This window comes from Schistocerca cancellata, chromosome 6 (assembly GCF_023864275.1).
Source record: "Schistocerca cancellata isolate TAMUIC-IGC-003103 chromosome 6, iqSchCanc2.1, whole genome shotgun sequence".
Classification (NCBI taxonomy): domain Eukaryota; kingdom Metazoa; phylum Arthropoda; class Insecta; order Orthoptera; family Acrididae; genus Schistocerca; species Schistocerca cancellata.
The window spans coordinates 130568288-130592598 of NC_064631.1; the positions used below are offsets into that span (position 1 = coordinate 130568288).

The 24311-nt window shown below is 42.9% G+C and overlaps 1 protein-coding gene across 1 annotated transcript in view; it reads left to right on the forward strand.

The window, feature by feature from the left end:
- The window catches only part of LOC126088190 (uncharacterized), a 215240-nt gene that overhangs the window by 154660 nt on the left and 36269 nt on the right, over nt 1-24311 (forward strand). The window contains exon 3 of the mRNA XM_049906315.1: nt 10438-10481. Coding sequence (XP_049762272.1) covers nt 10438-10481 — 44 coding nt within the window. The remainder of the gene's footprint in view (nt 1-10437; nt 10482-24311) is intronic.

Genomic DNA, 24311 nt, shown 5'->3' on the forward strand with positions numbered 1-24311 from the left:
TGACTAAGTGTCTTTTCCAATAGTTTCCATATTTTATTATCTATAGACCACTTTTGTAGGGTTTAGCTGTCAGTGCAATGTGACTGTTGTATGTTTCCTTTTTCGATTTGTAAATAATAGTTTTATTTTGAAATTCTCGTAATTTGCCCATCTGTATAAAGTGGTGGACAAAGCTCCCACAACAGCAGTCGCGTTTTGGCAGGTAAATACAGCAAGAACCAGTTAGAGTGCTCTATTCACTGGAAGCTCCATGATGTCAGAGGGTACAAGGCATCCTATTTGGTGAATGGCATTGTAGTCTCTATAGATTTGTTAGAACAAGACAAAGACAGACAAGGCATATAAGGAAAATTCTGTGATGTCAGAGTGTCACATGATGTCTTCTTTGTTCGAGTGTTCAGAGACAAGTCCAGGCACACCAGCTACATTGTGGCACTAAAGCATCTCCAAACCAGCAGTTGTAGGACATCGAAAATACACCGAAAATTACAGCCACTTTTCCCGTCTGTAGAACAGTGCTTAGAGTTCTAGGACAATCATTTAGAAATCTGATCTGCTGTGTGTCTGTATTTTGTTTTTCACATTCTGTTGTAGGTTTCGAAATATGTCATGAATTTTTAGACATGTAATTGTTTGGTTTTCCTGTCTGCACTTAGATACCTTTATGAGTTTCCCATTGCATAACTGTTCTTCGTAAACTGAAGAAAATAGAAAATAAACCCGTTAACACCCTGCCTCGAACAGTAAATATAAACTAAGCCCACTCTCCGCTTCTTTTATTTGGACTTCTAAGTGAAGGGAGCCTCCTATGTAGAGTAACTATTTATTTTGAGTCCGCTTGCCTAAAATGCCTAAAATTGTTTCATGCATTGTGATTGACGATATATTAAGCTACTCTTCTGAGGTCTTCGAAATCAAACAGTCCAACACAGACTGAGCTATTTTTTCCTGCCACTTTTTTTGGTAGGGATGGAGGGGATGGGTCGTTGGGTAGGGAGGGACGACTTCTGGTAGTGGTATTGTGCACAAGTTCAGTCGATCCCTGCATGTCAAGGTGAGGTCACATGCGAAAGTTCCCCAATAAGACAACATCTCCAATCTGCAGCAGGGTAATTACACAGTTAGCACATTTAGTAGCTGGACATGGTAATACTTGCACCTTCCACAGCGACAGCTCTGCAGTGACTGAGCGGTTTACTTGTCAGCTTTATTTCTGTGTATAAATGGGAAAGTGGGGGAGGGGAATGTTGAGGTATTTCCCAGGAGGGGGAGGTGTTATTAACTGATCAATTTAATTAATTAGTCAATAATCTGATGTCAAAAGTGTGCTTGTATCGGTGAGGGGGTGGAGGAGTATCGGGAATTTCCTATAGAGATGGTGGATGGAGGGGGGTGGGCGGTCTGGGTTTTTCAGTAGGACCAGTTATCTCTGGGGGTCATAAATCAACACTCATTGAGTCAAAAATCAGGGAGCAAAAAAATAGGTTTGCCCTTGAATGTAAACTTGCTTCTGAATGTATGCAACCTGCACAAATCAGATGTGGCAGACTCGGCTTTACCCTATAACTTTTTCTTCCTTTCACTCATCAGTATCTATTGATATATTATCATCGATTGTGAAAGGATGTAAACAAATTGTTTCAATGCCTTTGGAATTTAGATTTTCTGTTACATTTTTATATGTGGTACAGTTTTAGGTTTAACGTACACTTTTTTTGCTATGGAGCTAAGCATATAGAGTGGATATACGGCTATCAGTTTAGCATTTCCAAACAGCAATTTTTTTATATTAATACTCTGAAATGTTTAATGTTTAAGTTATAGCTTGTTTGTTTACTATTTTCATTTCATACCGTTTTTTCTAAATACTGACTTCAATTTGGTGTGGATCATTTCATTTTGTTTGTTGTTACTGAATTTGGGCTTTTTCCTTTTGTTCTGTTATAGGATGATGGTTGTATGACCAAACATGTTACATAATTGAAATTAAATAATTGAAGAGTGCGGCATAGACAGGAACTGGAATAAAGGATTGTAGAGATTTCCAGGTAATACAGGGGGATTCCAAAGGAATACAGCGATTACAAACTGTTATAACTACAATGACGGAAAAAAAATTACAACACAGAGAAGGAAAGTTGTTAGGCGTGTTTCTACATTTAAAAGATTATGTGTATTAAAATTTCGCGCAAGTCGCGTAAGAGTGGCACTAGCAGCGTTACTGTGAGGATGCAAATCAGGTTTGATTCAAATACATGCTGTTACGGTCGTGGACTTTGACAGTGGACGTGGAAGGCGACACTCACTGACTTTGTACGAGATCGTGAAAAGAGCTACGAAATCCGCATGTTCCTTCTTAAATGCTCCAGAAAAACTTGGCAGAAATGCAGCCACTGTTCATGATTGCTGGCGGCGGTGCTGACGAGAATCTGCGATCGCAAGAAAACCGTATACAGGACGGCCTGTTGGCACTACCGAGATGAAAGATCATCGTGTTCGGCGTATCTACATCTACATCTACATTTATACTCCGCAAGCCACCCAACGGTGTGTGGCGGAGGGCACTTTACGTGCCACTGTCATTATCTCCCTTTCCTGGTTCTGGCACATCGTTCTACATCTGCAGCAGCAATTTGACAGCACCATTTGGAGCCACAGAGACATTACGAACTCTTTTTTTTTTTAACAGTGTCCAGAACATAACATACATACATAGCAGATAGACAGCAATTTACAACCAATATAAGTATAAGACTAAATTCCATATGTAATCAATTTACAAACAGTATAAGTACATGATTATATTCCATATAACACCCAAAATTCCGCCGTTTGAACTGCTGTATCATTGACGATAACCAGGTCGTCCATCGGGCATGGGGCTGGGAGGTTTCTACAGTTGAGCAGGTGTTGATGATCTTGCTGTTTGCCACATTCGCGTAGTTCATCTCCTAGAGAGAAACCACATTTCTTCAAATTGACCTTGCATCAGGATACACCAGTTCTCATCCTATTGAAGACGTTCCATGTTTTATATGGGAGGTTCCGTCCTTTAGCAAGCTCTTCTTTAGGGTTGTTCCAGTACCTCTCTGATGGTAAGTTACGCCAAAGCTGTATTCGACGATTTGCAGGTGACGTTAAAAGTGGTTCTGTTCAAAGGAGGAAACTCTTTCTTGATCTTAATCTTGGATGTTGGTATTCATATCTGAAAAAGGTGTGTCTTCCGCTTCTCTTTTTCTGCTGGTCTTCTTCTGATACGTGGAGGTGCTATACCCATGAGATGATATATTTTATTAATAGGAGTTGTCCGCAAGCAGCCACTGACAATGTGTTCTGTTTCATTAAGGGCAATGTCCACTTGTTTGGCATGGTTGGAGTTCTGCCACACGGGTGCAGCATATTCAGCAGCAGAGATGCATAAGGACAATGCAGATCTGCGAAGAGCATCTGGTTGTGCTCCCCAATTGTTACCTGTCAGTTTCCGAATGACGCTGTTCCTAGCAGATACTTTCATTTTTGTGTCCTTGCAGTGGACTTTGAAGGTGAGGGAACGGTCTAGCTTTACTCCCAGATATTTTGGAGTATCGCAGTTGGTCAGTTGTTGCCCTATCCAGGTTATGTTTAGGTTCCTTCTAGCCTCTCTGTTGCGTAAATGGAAAGCCCACACATGTGTTTTAGAGGGATTTACTTTCAGGTTACTTCAAGGACAGCTCCGAACCAGACTCCCTGTAGCGTGCAGTCCACTGGCCACAAACCACAGCCGTTAACGACTTCAGTGATGTCAAGTGAGACCTTATTGAAGGATACGTTGGAGGTCAGTTGTTTTTTCTGATGAAAGACGGCTATACCTTGGTGCCAGTAATGGTCGTCTTTTGCTTAGGAGGAGGCTAGTTGAGGGGCTGGAACCAACCCATCTGCCCCATCTGCCTACTAAACAACTTATACCTATGCCTGGAGTTATGCTCTAGGACAAGATTTCATATGACAGCAGGATCTGCCTCGTATGCAAATGTATACATCAATCTGTTGTTGCGACCTGATGCGATGCCATTCTTGAGCAGCATTGCAGGGTGTATTTTCCAGCAAGACAACTCTCGCCCACATCCAGTTGTTATAGCTCAACATGGTCCACAGAGGGTCAACAAGTTGCATTAGCATGCTTCGGTCACCAGATCTCTCTTCGATACAGTACATATGGGACATCATCGGACGAAAACAGCAGTGTCATATACAAACACCATTAACCATCTGTGTACTGTTCGACCAAGTGCAACAGGCACGTAACTCCATCCCACAAATTGACATCCGGCCCCTGTACAGCACAATGCATGCAAGTTTGCAAGCTTTCATTCAACATTGTAGTAGCTACACAGGTTATTAATATACCAGCATTTCACTTTTAAATGGCTAATCTCACGCTTAGATTAACCTATGATCTGGAAAGCTAATAACTTAAATACGTTACTTAGATAAATGTGTTCACGAAATTTCATTACTATAGATCATTTAATGGTGTTGAGACCTTTTTCCATTAGTGTATTTAACGTATAGCACGATGCTTCGATAGGAATTACAGGGAATATAAAAGAACGTTTAAAAACTTCCATAGTTTCGCAAGAGCATTTAATCGGAAGTCGGCGTATTTAACCCTTCTCAACCGTTGGACCTGTCGCACTGGGCATTCGGACGATGTGTTTTGAACTTGGCTACCAAGGTCTCTGGCTCTGACACCCACGTACCAAAATAATTCCAGACCTGAAACTCAGCATATCTAATGCGCTCGAATCGGTGACGCCACATTCGCTTGGCGTGAAATGGATTCTCGGAAAGATGTTGTCCTTGTGGGCAAGGGGAGTTCTGTAGAGCACCTATAAAGTGTGTAAAATGTTTTGTGACTTCTTTTACGTTTTATTAAAAACTTTTTATCGATTTATCACAATGCATCAAATAGTTACAGCCATTTGCAATCTCTGTACTCATTTTGTGTTAGCTTTTCTGTAGTTCGTGATTTACATCAACAACAACAAAATTTGTGTGTTGTAGTAGTTTTATGTGTGCACAATTATTAACATATTATGGGACCACTGCGGAACTGAAATACTGAAACTTACTGGCAGATCAGAACCGTGTGCCAAACCGGGCTTCGAACTTGGGACCTTTGCCTTTCGCATAAAAGCGTCCAACCATTTAGCTATGAAAACGTGACTCCCAATGTGTCCTCACAGTTTCACTTCTGCCAGTATCCCCGCTTCTACCTCTGAAGGCAGACCGTGGGCCCTGTTTAGGTAGCTTAGAACCGGTAGGACGCTTTCCTGCGAATGCCAACGGTCCTTCGTTCGAGTACCTGTTTGGTACACACTTTTAATCTGCAAGAAGTTTTAAACCAGCGTACACTCCGCTGCAGAGTGTAAATTCATTCGGTAATCAAAATACTGTCTACCAGAAAACTAGCAGATGGTAGCCCAAAAAGGACGTGCCGATTCGAATTCTGCTAAAGTTACTTGGGCACCATGTAGAAAAACAAAGAAGTATGCTGGAGATCCAAAACGAAGTGCCGAAGCTGGAGTCTTTATGTGTCCGCCTGCGTACAGTTATGGTTAAGAATGGTATGTTAGGATTGCTGAGAACTGATGTAAATGTCGAAATTTGCAGTAACTTTTTTATTTTTTCTCTTGTATTAATGATTGTGTTCAATTTAGGGATGTTCCACAGCTGCAATATATCTCATGGTTTGTTTTTGTTGTTAGTTACCAGGTGGCAGATGACGGTCCGTGTACGAGTATATGACCAAAACTAGTAGCAATTTGATGAATTGTTTTCCAGCAGCAGGTGGTAACTACAGATGGTGGTTCACAGTCCCTATTACAGGCCGGTAGGTGTTGTGGAGAGCACTTAGTAGTTCGGAAATGTACCTTTTCGAAGTAAAATAAGTTTGAATATTGGATCACTTTCGGTCTCACGCGTTTCGGTACAGGGGAGAGAATGACCTCTGATGTATGTGTGCTACAGGAGGCATAACATGGGCACTGTTCCGAGAACTCATCATCCGGTTCTCTTGTACGTGATGAAGGACGCCCTATCGAAATTCGAGGGTGTCGCGTGTTTGTAAAGTACCACAGTCAACCCTTCCGGTGGCGAAAGCGCCAGTTTCTCGCAGGTGTTGATGTAGTGGGATGTAAATGTCATGTGATGTCATAATTACAACAGGCACTGACGGCCGCTTCTCAGTGTGTGTAACGTGAAGCAGGAGATTCATAATACACTCCTGGAAATTGAAATAAGAACACCGTGAATTCATTTTCCCAGGAAGGGGAAACTTTATTGACACATTCCTGGGGTCAGATACATCACATGATCACACTGACAGAACCACAGGCACATAGACACAGGCAACAGAGCATGCACAATGTCGGCACTAGTACAGCATATATCCACTTTCGCAGCAATGCAAGCTGCTATTCTCCCATGGAGACGATCGTAGAGATGCTGGATGTAGTCCTGTGGAACGGCTTGCCATGCCATTTCCACCTGGCGCCTCAGTTGGACCAGCGTTCGTGCTGGACGTGCCGACCGCGTGAGACGACGCTCCATCCAGGCCCAAACATGCTCAATGGGGGACAGATCCGGAGATCTTGCTGGCCAGGGTAGTTGACTTACACCTTCTAGAGCACGTTGGGTGGTACGGGATACATGCGGACGTGCATTGTCCTGTTGGAACAGCAAGTTCCCTTGCCGGTCTAGGAATGGTAGAACGATGGGTTCGATGACGGTTTGGATGTACCGTGCACTATTCAGTGTCCCCTCGACGATCACCAGTGGTGTACGGCCAGTGTAGGAGATCGCTCCCCACACCATGATGCCGGGTGTTGGCCCTGTGTGCCTCGGTCGTATGCAGTCCTGATTGTGGCGCTCACCTGCACGGCGCCAAACACGCATACGACCATCATTGGCACCAAGGCAGAAGCGACTCTCATCGCTGAAGACGACACGTCTCCATTCGTCGCTCCATTCACGCCTGTCGCGACACCACTGGAGGCGGGCTGCACGATGTTGGGGCGTGAGCGGAAGACGGCCTAACGGTGTGTGGGACCGTAGCCCAGCTTCATGGAGACGGTTGCGAATGGTCCTCGCCGATACCCCAGGAGCAACAGTGTCCCTAATTTGCTGGGAAGTGGCGGTGCGGTACCCTACGGCACTGCGTAGGATCCTACGGTCTTGGCGTGCATCCGTGCGTCGCTGCGGTCCGGTCCCAGGTCGACGGGCACGTGCACCTTCCGCCGACCACTGGCGACAACATCGATGTACTGTGGAGACCTCACGCCCCACGTGTTGAGCAATTCGGCGGTACGTCCACCCGGCCTCCCGCATGCCTACTATACGCCCTCGCTCAAAGTCCGTCAACTGCACATACGGTTCACGTCCACACTGTCGCGGCATGCTACCAATGTTAAAGACTGCGATGGAGCTCCGTATGCCACGGCAAACTGGCTGACACTGACGGCGGCGGTGCACAAATGCTGCGCAGCCAGCGCCATTCGACGGCCAACACCGCGGTTCCTGGTGTGTCCGCTGTGCCGTGCGTGTGATCATTGCTTGTACAGCCCTCTCTCAGTGTCCGGAGCAAGTATGGTGGGTCTGACACATCGGTGTCAATGTGTTCTTTTTTCCATTTCCAGGAGTGTATTACGTCCGAGTTTCGTTCACACCACGAAACGCTATCTCCTTCCATGATTTTGGACATCCGTCGTTTGGGAATTTTGTTCATTTTTATAGCACTTTCGTCCACATATGGAATACTGTCTGAAAATGTTTCAATCATGTATTTGCAAGCAATATTTTTTACATTCTAGTGTAGCGTCCAAGTTTCAGTTTTCAAAAACAAGGTATATCACGATATAGTCGTATAACTTTTTCGATTTGGCCATTGGTCTACTCCCTTTTCTATACTTGTACTTACTGTTCATACTTGTACTTACTGTTTACCGTAGCCGGCCTGTGTGGCCGGCCTGTGTGGCCTGTGTGGCCGGAACCGCGCGATTGCTACGGGCGCAGGTTCGAATCCTGCCTCGGGCATGGATGTGTGTGATGTCCTTAGATTAGTTAGGTTTAAGTAATTCTAAGTTCTAGGGGACTGATGACCTCAGATGTTAGGTCCCATAGTGCTCAAAGCCATTTTTTTTTGTTTACCGTACTTACTTTAAACTGAAAACAACTCATTCTTTAGTGGCCGAATTTCAAGTATTTCTCTTGTCGCCGTGTTAAAATTTGCTTTTTTTTTTTTTGTCACAACAAAGCGGAGTTTACACACCGTCTCTTCACTAACATCCAAATAAAGTGTAAATGCGACAGAATCCAGAGACAGTGGTTAATTAAACGAGGTACTGAGGACAAATGTGGTTAAAAGCTTCTGAGAAAGCACACTCCCGGTATAAACATAAAAGTGCAATTTCTACACTTTTCTTGTTGCAAAGCCACACTGATTCACATTTCACACGCTACGGATGAGTCTCAAAAACGTACAGTATTCCATTCAAAAGCCGGCAGTTACTCGCAGATAAGAAAGTTACGCTCGTTTAGCATATGGTAAAATACTCTTCTCTCTGTTTGCTGTCATTCTCAAAAATCTCGTAACGGTACCCCGAACTGTTTCTGAGATACGAGGGGCGTTATGAGTATTTCATTCTAGCTTTATTGCTTGCGCGCGCCATCGCGAATGAATGTGATACATAACATCATTTTTCTCGAGATCGGTGATAGTCCTAAGTCTAAAGAAATATTCGATATGTTAACTGAATTTCATACGCAGCAATATATTGTCTAATATGCACCAAACTCAAATTCATAGCGACCCCTATTTTTTATGATGTCGTGCAGTGGTACTTATACGCAAAATATCACAATAACTATAAGCGAATTGTTAGGCATGAAGCTGACATAAGTAGCTATAACTGACGTAAAAATCATTTTTTTACCGAACAATTTCCTTAAAATCGTTTGAGAAAGATTTCTGCCGGAGCAGCAGGACACCCACCGGCTCGCCGAAAACTCACGGACTTGGCTGAGAGGCAGGATCGCCAGTTCCGAAAAGTGCAGTCTAAAGGCCGTGCCGCCACTAACGCACAGTCAGGAGAGTGCAGGTACTCAAGAACCCAAGTGAAAATCCATGGGGCGCTGAAGCCCGTTTGTATATGGCCAGATAATACTCAACTAGAAAAAAGGAAAAAATCACGTGATTTTATAGATACTTTACTGTCGGTGGTAAGTCCCTAGGGGACCAAGCTGCGGAGGTCATCGGTCCCTAGACTTACACACTACTTAATCTAACTCAAAGGAACTTATGCTAAGGACGACACACACACCCATGCCAGAGGGAGGACTCGAAAATCCGACGCGCACTCTGGCAAGGCGCCTGAGACCGCACTGCTACCCGGCACAACTTTTTACTGTCGGTAACTCGTACATGTGAAGTTACTCTCTAAACGTGAACTCCATGGGTTTTGACATCGTATTTGTCATTTATATGCTTGAATATTACGAGGGTTGTTCGAAAAGTAAGGAAAGATCGGACACGAAATGGAAACAACAGTGAAAATCAAAACTGTTTTCTTTGCACATTTAGCTACACTTTCCAGGTAATTCTCTACATAGTCGCCGCTACGACTTAGGCATTTGTCGGAGCGTTATACGAAATTTCCAACACCATCGTCATAGGAGGCAGCTGCCTGTGCATTCCGATAATTCTCTACGCTGGTCTATAGCGCGTAGCCTGCGCCCAAGTGTTGTCTTCGTTTCCAGCGTTTCGTGTGAACAGAGATGATACTCAAGATGAGCAAATTAGGGCTGTATTGTGGGTGATCGAACACTTCCCATCGAAAAGGCTGCAGGAGCGTCTTCACAGTCCCTGCAGATCGCGGCTGAGAATTGCCATGAAGAAGGAAGTGCGTGGCAGTTGTGTCAGGTGGGTTGCATTCACTAAGGCGAAGCCTCTCAGCGGCCCCTCCTACTTGGCGGGAGACATCGTTGTTCTAAGCACCTTTACTCACTCACAGTGCGCTCACAGCTTAAAAGAGCGTCTTGATGCGATAGATGGACGTACTAGAAACACTGCCCAAAACGTCTGTGAAAAGTCTCATCGGATTTTCACAGTTGTTTCCATTTCACGACCGACCGTTCCTCACTTTCCGAATACCCTCGTATAATCACTTGCTAAGTACACACATACGCAATTGAGTTTCTGCACATTTGGATCATGAGTTTCGTGAGTACCGCCTGAATCTACATTAGGTGGCCACCGTCATTTCATGTTACGCAATGCCGTTAAAGTATCAAGTAAAAACAATCTTCAAACCGCACAACTTGAAGTGCATCATACTGTATTCTTTTTGTACCTAGTTAACAGCACAAAAATAAGTAAACAACTGAGTACATTTGTTGCAGGTGACCTGACGACACTGAACGAGAACGCATCGCAAGACACGAAGGTAATAGTTTTGTTTTAACTTCGTGTGTAAGGTGTTTTGTTGTGACCGGAATGTCTGTGGTCAGCATCGCCTGCTGTAAGGTTAACGTTCGAAAATAAGTGAGCTATGTGTCCTGTGGAAAGACTACCCGTACTGGAATGGGCAGCTCTCAAGAAACACTGATATTCAGTAGTTATGTATTCCTTTCTTTGGCTATAAGTGTCCATACAAGTAGTACGTAGGTGATTGAAAGGAACAGCACAACGTAATTAAAGTCCTGTAAGAGTATAGTGCTACCAGTGCTGACGGCGGCGAGGTAACACGTCAAAATGCGAAGTTCTAGAGTACTATACGGGAATCGAAGGCCACAGATTGTGTGTACTTACGACTAACTCGGAGAGAACCGTTAAAAAAATGGGCTACTATAGGCTAGGCTCTTTCTCCTCCACCTTCCGCTGACATGTGGACCGCCGGTCAATTCCGAGAGCATCACGGAACTCTACAAAGTGTACTCATGTTGCTTGAAATGTCACCATGATAGACAATTGTCTGCTGATGTAAATATCAATAATGGTCGCTTGTTCGGTGCTTAGTGGGGCCAGATCTGACTGCTGCAGCTCCTTCTTTGTGGAGACTGCGTGCTAGAATGCGTTTGCTCAACGTTCCGAAGCCTAGATGACTACTAGCTTATGAGTTCACAGTAGTGAAAATTAGCAACCACATGTTTAACAACATGCCTAATACAACTGCGACACTGGAAACATCGACGTGACCAACAGAAACCAATTGTTTAAAGTAACAGCTGTCTCCAGCCGCTACGGTGGGGAGTTGCAGAGATGAAATTGTACTCGATGAGATCCACAGAAAGAGCATTTGCATTTGTGCTGTTTGTCGATCCGTATCAGATAGCACTTCTTGTTTTGTCTCTCAGTTTTTCCTTCGTTATTGCTGGTGGCTGTCGTCACAAAGCTAGATAGCGTTTCTCACGTTTACTGAATAAAAGATGGAAACAATCACATGGAAGTGGCACATTGACGTTTTTCCACACTCTGCAGTCTAACTTCTTAGTGTACTGGGCATGTTTCTTTTAGTAGTGTTTGAATATTGGACTACCTTATAATTTAACCCGTGGATTCAGAAGACCCTATGTACCCGGCTTTTAATTCCCAGAAACAATATCCCTGTATATAGAATCTGATCCACGTGTAAATATCCGTAGGCTGACATTGCTTTTAAATTTCGTAGTGATAAGCACTTTTCGAAGCGCAAGGAAATAATTGAAGAGGACATAACAGGGGTTACACTAAGATAAGAGTGAAACCATAATCCTTACAACAGATATGCAGCTCCTCACTGTATGTATATACGAAACTGCGCATTATGGACATAATTCACCCCAAGTAAATGTGTTTGCTCTCTGTATCCTAAAACAACCAGTAAATCAAAAAGATCTGAACTAGCGTGATAGTAGAATTTTATCTCGAAATCTCTGTCTCCGCAAGCACGTATCTTGAACTTCCTCACTAGCGCGAACATAACGTACGCGACATAACTGAAAATATCATTTAAAATAAAAACACCAGCACTGCTGAGGAAAGTTTACCTCCTACAGGCTTTAAATGCAGATAAAGCGAACGCAGTGCTTTCGCAAATGTAGTTCAGTGAACACATTTATACATAAGGAACACTTGAAAAGTTATCACTAATCAAGGCCAGGTGAGCAAAACATAAGTTTGTAAGAATCCCGAATAGTAAGCACACTTAATATGTTTTACAGGAACTAAATGCAAGATCTCATCTACCCATACAAATCGCATTCAACGTGCCACGTATCTTTACGTGATCAGCGATGTATAAGACAAAGAAGATTATCCTTTATTAGGGTTAACGTCCTATGACTGGACGAGCAATGAGATAAAAATGTTGAAAGCTCGCGTGACTGAATAAAAATATGATTCCCAAATGTGCTTACGATGTTGCGAACTCGAACAAAGACCTAATACTCCACACATTACTCCACACATTACATATGTCGCAGAAAGAAAGCGAATGTTCCATTATCTAAAAACAACATAATGTTCAATTACGCAAATCCAGCGCGAGCAAGCAAGTCACCAACCATCTCATCATAATAAAGAAATAGATCGCTTCAACGTGTCCATTTCACAAGACAAAGCGTCTGTACAATGAGCAAGTCCTCACAACAGTCAACGGAAAAACAGTGTGTCAAGCCGTGAGTGCCCTTTTGTCAGCGCGACACTCGCAAGCCAATTCTGCCCGCCAAGACTTTCTATTGGCTGGGCCACGTCGACGTTAAGACGACTCGCTGAGACATACCTTATAGCTTGAACCCAGTTATAAATTACCCCAGCTAAGAGGTACATGGAAACAGGTTCTTTTGAGACAGACAAGTGTCTACCAATGAACGTGTTATTAACTGTATCAGACTACAGATGACTTTCAAGATGATTTTGAATTGAAGTGCCTATTATCGTGTACTCGTAACATTTTGTTAGAGTGTCCTGATGTGTATAATGACTGCTTTAACCTTTTCCTCATGTGCACAGCATCCACTGGTGGTGTACTGTACTCACCCTAATCTGTGTCCCCTGTGACATGCAACAAGCAGAGGTCAGTGTGTGGGGTGATAGTTCTGTGTCCCATAGTGAGGAAGTGGGTCTATACGGTGTGTCCGCTCGCCAGTTGAGCGGGTCAGTTGCTGTATACACATCCGCTGATAGAGCAGACGGTGCTCAAAGTTGTTGTGAACAGCATGTCGCTGAGTTTCTCTGTATTTGAGGGATTCCAGGTAGCTATGGTACACTATTGGCGCAACCCTGGAGATGGAGTGCCTCTTGTGTGTGCCTCACCTTTTGGCACGATGCTTTCTCATCATGTCAGCCTTTCCAGCCGATGTGAAGCAACTCCTCCTTTCCAGTGGCTATGGACGTCGTCCTCTGCAATGCTAGCTTAGTGAATGCTTGTTCTTGCCTTCTCTTAGTTAGTCACAAGAGCCATCCGGTACGGCAGGCGGAATCGTAGCACGATAGCCTTATTTCCTTTGGGAGATTCGGTCCACGACATTGTCGTCCGTTTAAATTTCTGAGAAAAGTTCTTAGCAATACATTTCTGTTCCGATTCTCCTTATTCTAATCCAGCGTAAATCACAATGTTCATTGGCTGCTTATTAAATTAATTACTATTTTCTATTACTAACCCAGCCTAAGGGCAACTGGTGCACTGTCAGCTCATGTGATTCGGCGTTTTTCCACCTAAAGTGGATACAGATTGCACAGTGCAGAGTCAGAATCAGAACGGTACCCGAAATCAAGGCACTCACTGTCATGAGTTAACTATGTCATACATCCTGATGTGCCTGCACACGTTGGAGCATCCACTCCGTGGCAATGTGTCCTTTTTATTCTATGCGTAGTTATCATCACGTAAAAAACTAACAAAATAGTGCTGAAAAATTCTTTGTTCTTAATACAGCCCCTTAACAATTCGCCTTTAAACAGCAAATGGTTCCACCCAGTTGATTTCACATGCTCAGCATTTCTCCTCGTTCATCAGGTTGCTTCCACTCTGGTACATCACTCGCAATCTTGTCCTTGCAACAAAAGCTCATCTTGCGTTTTTCCAGAAAACACATCCGTAAAAGTATGCTCACTTATAAACTACATGCAGTACTACCTCACATGATACTCTGACCGGTAGTTTTACTTACTCCCTTTACTTAAGAGCTGGTTTCAGACTGAAGCCCCCTTGCAATGGTACGTTTCCTTGTTGAACCTTTACGACCCGGGACGCATTTCAGATGATTACTCCTTCATGACAGGAGAACATTGCAACAGTGCGTCATTGGCAGTAGTACCCACCATCACTGAGTGCCACTCTGTGCTGAGAAAGTCAGGTTTTCACACTAAGTTTTCTCTTAGCCTCAGCACATATTATACTGCAAGAATCATCAACTTTTAGAACTTCCTAATCTTCAATCTGCTGAAAGCAGTTAACTTTGTCAGCCTGTTCACTCGACTTACAAGCACTTTTCTTCTGTCTTACCCCCTTCCCCCTCTGAGGGAGCCCTAGGTGGGAACGAATCTGCGTCCTAAGAAAATTAGTGCTTTTGTACCACTTCATTATCCATACTATTTACAACATAATTAACATCATAAATAAATACGTTACCGACCACCGTCATTAGGATCTACAACAAAGTTATCGTCTATACGACACAAAAATCATTGGCAGACGCCCTGCCCTGTACATGCCCATTCATGGGTACATTTGGCCCAGGCTCCACAGCCTATACGCATCACCCATTATCTCTCAATGGAATAGATAATACTGCACCTAAATCAATATCACACATGTTGCTATTTCCTTCAGTACATGACACATTTATTTCGTTCAGCCCTTCCTTAACTTCTCGAACTTCTCCTTACTCCTAGCATTGTTTCTCAAACGATCTGCGATCAGTTCCCTGCGTCTAGCCATCCTCTCGCCGTCTATTTCTGCCTCCAATCCATTACATGTCTATAGATTTAACTAAGGCAACAGTATTTGCACGCATTGTGGCATAGATACGCTGGACGTACGGCTGTTCCCAACCATAGCCTTAAATTCCTTAGACGTAACTGCAACACTTACTCTCAACTAACTGAACTGCTAAAATTTGCAACGTTTCCTCAAGGGTGGTATCGACCTATGCGTGGTTGACCCTCTGGCAGTTAAACAAAAGACAGAAAACGTCAAGAGATCGAAACAGAATGGTGACGAGGACCCTTAATTGAAGTATTAACGTAACACTTCTTACTGCAGCTTCATTTCTTCTCCTGTAAGCAAGCCTGTCGCCCAGTGCGTTTGAGAGACCAGTACTCCTGACCTCTAAGACGCAACAGGCTGCCGGTGCCCAGCGTAATCGTTTAGCAATAATAACATCATTTGCCCCAGCACTCTCTTCATGTCAGCGCCTCAACGAGCCATGTTGGTGCTGTAATGTGTAGCACCTCCTCCTCCTCCTCATACCCTCTGCGAGGCGTTTTCTGCAATGTCAGCTCCCTGAATATTTGTTCTTGCTCCAGGACACCGTTATTGAGGCAACTTGGCGTACCCTACTTATGACGTTGTTTTGCTGAGTCTTTCACAGGAGCCATCCACCACGGCAGGTGGAATCGTGTCACAAGTGACAATTGACAAGAAGACGGTTCTCTAAATTTTTGTAATGGTTAAATGCTTAACTGCTATTTCCTACAGACCGTGGATCAGTTAGATATAATTCTTGATACATAGAAATAGCTTTGTCCTACAACAAGATATTTTTGTTGTCATTTCGCACGAAACGTAATTTTTTTTTCAGTTCGTATATGTCAACCAAAAGTTAGAGGAAGGTCTATTGGAGTTTAAGATCAGTTCATGTTTAAACTCATTTGGGAAGAAATCGGCTGTGGCTGTTCATAGGAATCATTATGGTATTTGATTGAAACGAGTATGGCGAACCACTATTGCGCCACTGCCTTTTAACTTAGCATCCGCAACATGTCGTCAAGAGAACAGAAATCTGTCACAGATTCTGATGCGAGATGCTCTAGAGAGACCACTTATACCTGGCAGAAATCTGCACCCATGCACATAAGCAAGTCCTATTGCCACAACGGCCGATTGCCTGCTGCTTTAGGGGCCAGGAATTCAGTCGACACAGCAAATAGTGCGGGCGAGACTGTTGCATTGGTGACGTCCGACGTAGTACCGCACCACTTCCTTGGCCTACTTGAGGAAGAATGTTGTTTTGCCACAAAAGGGTGTGGCCAAGCAACCATAATTAAAGCTTGCTGCAGCTTAACACCGTGCAGCCTCTGCAACTCTGAGGTCTCCGTGACGATCGTCAGTCTGAGGTGTAACACCTACCTACAGGCACTAGACGCTGCCACTGCCACCTGCAAGCCTACAGGTGCCCCAGGCTGCTAAACTAGTGCCTTTCGGCTGGGGGTCATCTGCAGGCTAACCTCTACCTACCCAGGGGTCCAACTCACTGGCGAACCACCACCTGCCCTGTGCAAGCGCACTCTACTACCAAAGACCACTGCCTCTGCACCCCATCCTGGGGGTCGTTGTTGTGCCTCTACCGCACCGAGAACGCATCAGTACCTTTTTCAACCTATCGTTGCTGCGTAATGGTGTCCTGCCATGGCCTGATCGACGCTTCAGTGGCAAAGGTGCTGGCCACGCAGCTCAATCACTCCTGCTGCCTGCGTTGCATGGTGACTCCACGCACTGGCCGTCTCATGAAGCCGTGTGCTGAGCTAAGCTCACATCATCGTCCAAGGCCAACCTTCGTCCCTGGGTGCTAACCGCAGGAAGACAACTTTTCGACTGCAGTGCTGTACGCCATGAATAAATTAACTACAGTTTTACATTGCTTTAATGACTTTCACAGCTGTCCATCTGGCTCTAGGTATTTACTGTCCCACCAAACAACACACCTTGTCATCATGATCTGCAACCAAGTATGGCTTAACCGTCCACACATTATGTAACTTGTTTTAAAAATAGACACCAATAAACAGCAGTGACTTATGTTGTTGCGTGTTGTTGTGGTCTTCAGTCTGAAGACTGGTTTGATGCAGCTCTCCATGGTACTCTATCCTGTCCAAGGCTCTTCATCTCCAAATAATTACTGCAACCTAAATAATTCTGAATTTGTTTACCACATCCATCTCTTGGTCTCCATCTACGAGTTACGCCCCTACCCCCCAAACACACACACACACCTCCCTCCAATACAAAATTCGAGATCTTTGGTGTCTCAGAATGTGTTCTGTCAAACTATCACTACTTCTAGTCAAGTGGTGCCACAAATTTCTTTCCTCATTGGTTCTATTCTGTACCTCATCATTTGTTGCGTGATCTACCCATCTAATATTCAGCATTCTTCTGTAGCACCACATTTCAAAAGCTTTTATTCTCTTCTTGTCTAAACCGTTTGTCGTCCACCTTTCACTTCCATACATACCTGCACTCTAGACAAAGACCTTCACAAAACACTTCCTAAGAAATCTATTTTCGATGTTAACAAATTTGTCTTCGTTAGAAACGTCTTTCTCGACATTGCCAGTCTACATTTTATATCCTCTCCACTTCGGCCATCATTAGTTATTTTGCTGCGCAAATAGCAAAACTCGTATACTACTTTAAGTGTCTCATTTCCTAATTTAATTGCTTCAGCATCACCTGATTTAATTCAACTACGTTCCATTATCCTTATCTTGCTTTTGTTGATGTTCGTGTTATATGCTCCTTCCAAGATACTGTCCATTCCGTTTAATTGCACTTCCAAGTCGTTTGCTATCTCAGATAGACTTACAATGTCTCTGGCAAACCTCAACGCTTTTATTTCTTCTTTCTGACTTCTAATTCCTACTCCAAATTTTTCTCTAGTTTCATTCACTGCTAGCTCAACGTGCAGATTGAATAATATCCTGTCTCACTCACTTCTCAATCACTGTTTTCCCGTAACTCCCTTCTGGTTTCTGCACAAGCTGTAAACAGCCTTTCGCTCCCTGTATTTTACGCCTGCTACCTTCAGAATTTCAAAAAAATTGTTCAAATGGCTCTGAGCACTATGGGACTCAACTGCTGTGGTCATAAGTCCCCTAGAACTTAGAACTACTTAAACCTAACTAACCTAAAGACATCACACACATCCATGCCCGAGGCAGGATTCGAACCTGCGACCGTAGCGGTCGTGCGGTTCCAGACTGTAGCGCCTTTAACCGCTCGGCCACTTCGGCCGCCCAGAATTTCAAAGAGAGTAATCCAGTCAACGTTGTCAAAAGCTTTCTTTAAGTCTACAAATGCTATAAACGTAGGTTCGCATTCCCTAACTTATCCTATCAGGAAGTCGTAGGGTTAGCATCGCTTCGCGTGTTCCTACATACCTCCGAAATTCAAACTGATCTTTCCCGAGGTCTGCTTCTACCAGTTTTCCATTCTTCTGTAAGGAATTTATCTCAGTATTTTATAACCATGACTTATTAAACTGACAATTCTGTGATTTTCACACCTGTCAGAAAATGCTTTCTTTGGAATTGCGATAGTTACATTCTTCTTGAAGTCAGAAGATATTTCGCCTCTCTCACATATCTCACGTAGCAAATTGAATAATTTTGTCACGACTGGCTCTCCAAAGGCTATCAGTAATTCTGACGGAATGTCGTCTACCACCAGGGCCTTGTTTCGACCTAGTCTTTCAATGCTTGGTCAAAATCTTTTCGCAGTATCATATTTCACATCTCCACCTAATCTACGTCCTCTTCGCTCCCTATAATATTGCTTTGAAGTTCGTCTCCCTCGTACGTGCCCTCTATATACTCTTTCACCTTCCAGCTTCCCCTTCTTCCGTTGGGACTGGCTTTCCATCTGAGCTATAGATATTCGAACGGGTACTTCTCTTTTCTCCAAAGGGGTCTTTAATTTTCATGTAGGCCTTATCTATCTTCAACCTCTTTAATTTTCCTGTAGACCGTATCTATCTTCCATTTAGTGAAATATGCTTCTGAATCCTTACATTTGTCCTCTAGCCATTCCTGCTTAGCCATTTTGCATTTCTTTTCAATCTCATTTTTAGACGTTTGTATTCCGTTTCACGTTCTTCATTTGCTGCATTTAAATTTTCTCCTTACATCAGTTAAATTCAGTATTTTCTGTGTTATCCAAGGATTTTTGCTAAGCCTTGTCTTCTTACCTATTTTATTTTCTGCTGCCTTTATTATTTCGTCTCGCAAAACTACCCAGTCATCTACTGTGTTCCTTTCCTTTGTTGTAGTCATCAGTTGCCTAATTCTCTCTGAAACTTCTTTCAACTTTTCCATGTTCTATTTCCTTAATTTCCTTCCTTTTTGCAAGTTTCTTCAGCTTTAATCTGTAGCTCATAACAAATACATTGTGGTCAGAGACCATATTTTCCCCTGGAGTTGTCTTAAAACTAAAAGCTGGTTCCGAAATCTCAGTCTGAAGCCTCCAGATGTCTCCAGGTCTGTTCCACGTATACATCCTTCTTTCATTGTTCCTAAACTGTCTGAGATTATTACACATTCCTCTGTGCAAAATTCTACCAGTCGGCTTCCGCTTTCATTCCTTTCCCCAAGTCTATATTCACCTATTTTTTTCCTTCTCTTCCTATCGAATTCTGGTCTCCCGTTACTATTAAAATTTTGTCTCCCTTAACTATTTGAACAATTTATTTTTTTCAATCTCCTCGTCATCTCCGGAGCTAGTTCGCATATAAACTTGCACTACTGTGGTAAGTGTGGGCTTCATATCTATTTTGGCTGCAATAATGCGTTTACTACTCTGTTCATTGCAGCTTACGCGCATTTCTATTTTATTATTCATTATTAAATTCCTCCTGCCACCGAACTTTACTAATTCCCAGTATATTTCACTCCAGCCTATCAATTTTCCTTTTTAAATTTTCTTACCTGTGCAGTTGAGGGATCTAACATTCCACGCTCCGATCCGTAGAATGCCCGTTTTGTTTCTCCCGATGACGATATCCTGCTGAGTACTCGAAGGGGGGACTATTTTACCTCCGGAATGTTTTAACGAAGACAACTCTGTCATCTTTTAGTCATACAACAGAGTTTCACGCCCTCGGGAAAAATTACGGCTGTAGTTTCCTTTTGCTTTCAGCCGTTCGCAACATCAGTACAGCAAGGCCGTTTTGGTTGATGTTACAAGGCCAGATCAGTCAGTCATCCACATTGTTGCCCCTGCTGCCTCTCTTCAGGAACCACTCGTCTGTCTGGCCTTTGAACATTTACCCTTCGTTGTGGTCGCACCTGCGGTATGGCCACCGATACCGCTGAGGCACGCAAGCCACCCCACCGACGCCAAAGCATTGGTTCATGGGCAGGGATGATGATGATGTTTGGTTTGTGGGGCGCTCAACAGCGTGGTTATCAGCGCCCGTACAATTACCCAATCTTTGCTCAGTCCAATTGCGCCACTTTCCTGGATGATGATGAAATGATGAGGACAACACAAACACCCAGTCATCTCGAGGCAGGTGAAAATCCCTGACCCCGCCGGGAATCGAACCCGGGACCCCGTGCTCGGGAAGCGAGAACGCTACCGCGAGACCACGAGCGGCGGACTCATGGGCAGGGAGTTGGGGCCTCGTAATATATTGCAAAGCACTTAAATATGCTGAACCTGTATTATTTACAAACGCTGCACAAAACGCAATCTCGTGTCTCACAACAATAGAAACAGCAGAAAATATAAGTGGTTGTTTTTGGCGATGTCTGTAATAGTCGACATTCCCTCATGTGATTCTAAAATCAGTCACTAGATTGATACACCAACCTGTCCCGTGTTCTTAGGCGCACCATTCTCCACGTACAATACGCTCCCCTAATTTTCGTAGAAGAAAAGTCGGTTCTACATATTAAAAATGTTGAGGTGCTTCGCGCTGTATTGAATAAGACATTTTCAAAGGCTACTATTCAACGTAAACTGTAAGTCATTTGCAAGTTTCTGTACAAGTGTAAAAAACACAATTGTTATTACGCAACTACTAGGCGACTTTGGGAATGAAGAAGATCAATTGGAATTTCTAAATGTTTTCAAGAGGTGGTGCCGCACAGCTCTCACATACTTCAAAAATGTCATATTATCACCATGAGCTGGTGGTAAAGTACTTATTTCTACAACCAGGTTCCGTCGTCTGACTACCATCAGGTTCTTAAAAGTATACACAACATTATGTTGGGCGAAATATAAAAATCATTACGTCTGTTCATAAAACCATGAATTGTACACCTATTACTATGTGATAACAACCCATAATTAATAGTTTTATCGCCTGACGATAATGATTCTTATATTTCGCCTACTTTTATGAACCTGATGATGGTTAGAAGACTGACAGAGGTTGCGTAAGTATTTCACTAGCAGCTCAAGCCGGTAATATGAGATTTCCCAGTTGAGATTTTTCTGTAAAGGAAACTGAGTCTCTGCTGCTGTATTTCACTGACATTATTATAAAAAATACTACTGACCGCAGGCACTAGGTAATACATTTTTTGTTCTCCTACGTACGGTTACATATGTAATCCACACTTCCTCTTTTAAATTTTAAAATACAGACATTTTCTTTCACAAGGAGCGTGTTTCCAGGTTAACATTTGTAGCGAACATCTATAACTACGAAATCAAGGAATGTATAAATATTTCCGTATAGTAAGTCAAATTCCAATGGATGCGTCTTACATGAGCTTCCCCAAAAACATCAATTTTGATTCACGTCAGATTCTTGGACTAATAGTTTCTAAATTATAGCTTTATTAATGCTACGCTCTTCCTGTTGTTAATAGCAACATCTGTCTACGTAGGATAAATAGTTTTGGGTTCTGCCCTATATAGAAACGTAAGATACGTTGAAGAGTATACACAATGATTGACGCTTTATATATTGTATACTATCTTCGTCTCTAAAAGTGGTTTCAACTTTGAGCTTCCAGTTGTCTCCACTAAGAACTGCACGACGCATTTATGATATCTGATGGCTGAAATGGAACACAAACTCATCATACGAAAGCTTTGAATCATTCCCCGGCACATTATACTCTACAAGACTGATGCTTAGAATGACGAAGTATATGAGTCTCGCAGCATTCCTTTTTAGTGTTTAGAAGCATCAGGTTCGCCTCTAATTTTGTCCAGAAGTTTTAAGTAGTATCGAACAAGTGCCAACATTAAATACTATGCGAATGGCTAATTCATGTCTCTTGAGCAGCATGTTATCTACAACAGTTGGCACCAGTGTACCCATTGGGAAATGACTTGACGTCTATCTCAGGTAGTCCTAAGTGTCTCTCGCTCCGTCTGGAGTCTAGCACTAATATAAGAAACATAAATTTCCAAACGGAGAAATAATCTGTAAAATGAAAACCACAATTGTGGATTTTCTACAGTACTAGGTTATAAGCTAACTGATCTTCGGTTCACAAGCCCATCATCACACATCAGCAACAAAGTGGACACTCATTTCGTAGCTTTTAAATGGATGCATCACAATAAAATCCTTATTTGCTGCAAATGATGGCAGTCTGAAGATTCTGTCTACTGCGCACAAGCTGTATTAACACGATTCAGTCCATAAATACTGTTTCCAACCTTACAACGTCAATATCCACACGAATTTTGGTTAAACTATGTTCTAAAGCAAAAACGTGTGACTATAGGGTTCATACAGCAAACTGTGTTTATTTATAGCAAGTTATTAAAACAGAAGCAGACTGCCAAAAATTGTTTTTACAACGGGTCCAGAAACAAAAATAAAATTTTTATACCCCTTTTACGTCAATCATGACCCGGAATTGGATTCCTGAGCTTGCTGTCTATTGACCAATGCACTTGTCAGGAGTTATGTTTTTCCTGTTTCTCGTACACATCGAAAATTCAACGTTTGAAGCTGACTGATATCTTCTAACTTGCTGAAGTACAACTGCATCATCTTATGTCATAGAGAGGCAGTTATTTGCTGTCGCTAATTACCACTACTGCTCAGTACGGCTAAAGCCACAGTTCCTCTCAGATGTTTCTCGTGGTGTCACAACTGTCGTTGGTGGAATGACCAAATGGACGACCTTCTACTGATGTGTCAAAGCTCAGCACAAGCTGTACACCGCTGAATTTTCAGCATCTGTGTAGCTGACTACTGGGAATAACATATTCAGACTTTACATTGTGTTACAATTGACCTATATTAGAGTTCAATGTATGGTGTTCTGGGCACGGAAAATAAATAAACAAACTGTGAAGCCTAACAAAGAGTCAACGCTTTTAAGTGGAGTACAACAAGTATTTCCTGGAGAGCACACACATGTAAAACTGGAGGAGGCGGTAACCGTCTCCTGTAGTACATACATGACAAACTCTGGAAGCCCTGAAAACATTCTTCTTTTTTACCTGATGCATTTACCGAGAGTTCAATCAAACTGTTCTCCACATATGCATCTCCTACTGCTACATTTATTGTGCAACAAGGGAGTGAGAGAGGAAATTCATAATATTCAACTCACACTAAACCACAAAAACCCTCTCCACGACTGAAAAGTATGTACCACACAACATACATCGCGTAAATTGTAATGGTCTTTTAAACTGAAATATTGCTCCCTGAAAGTTACTAGAGGCACTTTTCACTGGATACAGTGAAGTTATATCTAAAAATTAGTAATGACAGGAACAGAGAATGACGAAATTTGTTATGGATGTGTAATTTTGACTAGAAGTGCCACTGGTTAATTCCATACGTTGTGTCCGTTATATAACATAACTTACTCCAGAACGAAAAAACCTAGCCAGCATCCGTAACTAAAAGGAAGATATCGGTTGTAGTTTTGTTTATCATTCAAGCATTCGCTTAGCTTGGTCTAGATTTAGCACAAATAACCTGAGGCGAACACTTACCCATGATTCCTCGCAGGCCCTTTATGCCTGAGTCGCAGACACTTTTCGGCGAACTTAAGTCACTCGAGAGCAGCAGGTTTCCAACTCTCACCCAGCCATTCAAATTTAGGTTTCTTGTAGCTCCCTTGAATCCATTCAGTCGAACGCCATCTAACTTTTCTCGATGTTGCCACGACCGCTTTTTGCTTTCGCTCTCGGTAAACCGAGTGAGCTCTAATGATCTCAATGTCGACGTAACGTTAAGTTGCAATATTCTTCACATTTTTCGTGCCTGAGAGCTGGTAAGTAAAGGATTCCCATAATTAAAGTTCCAGTTTCAAAACACTGTAGAAATAGAATCACTTCTCACAATGACGTCAGATTTGAACAGCATAT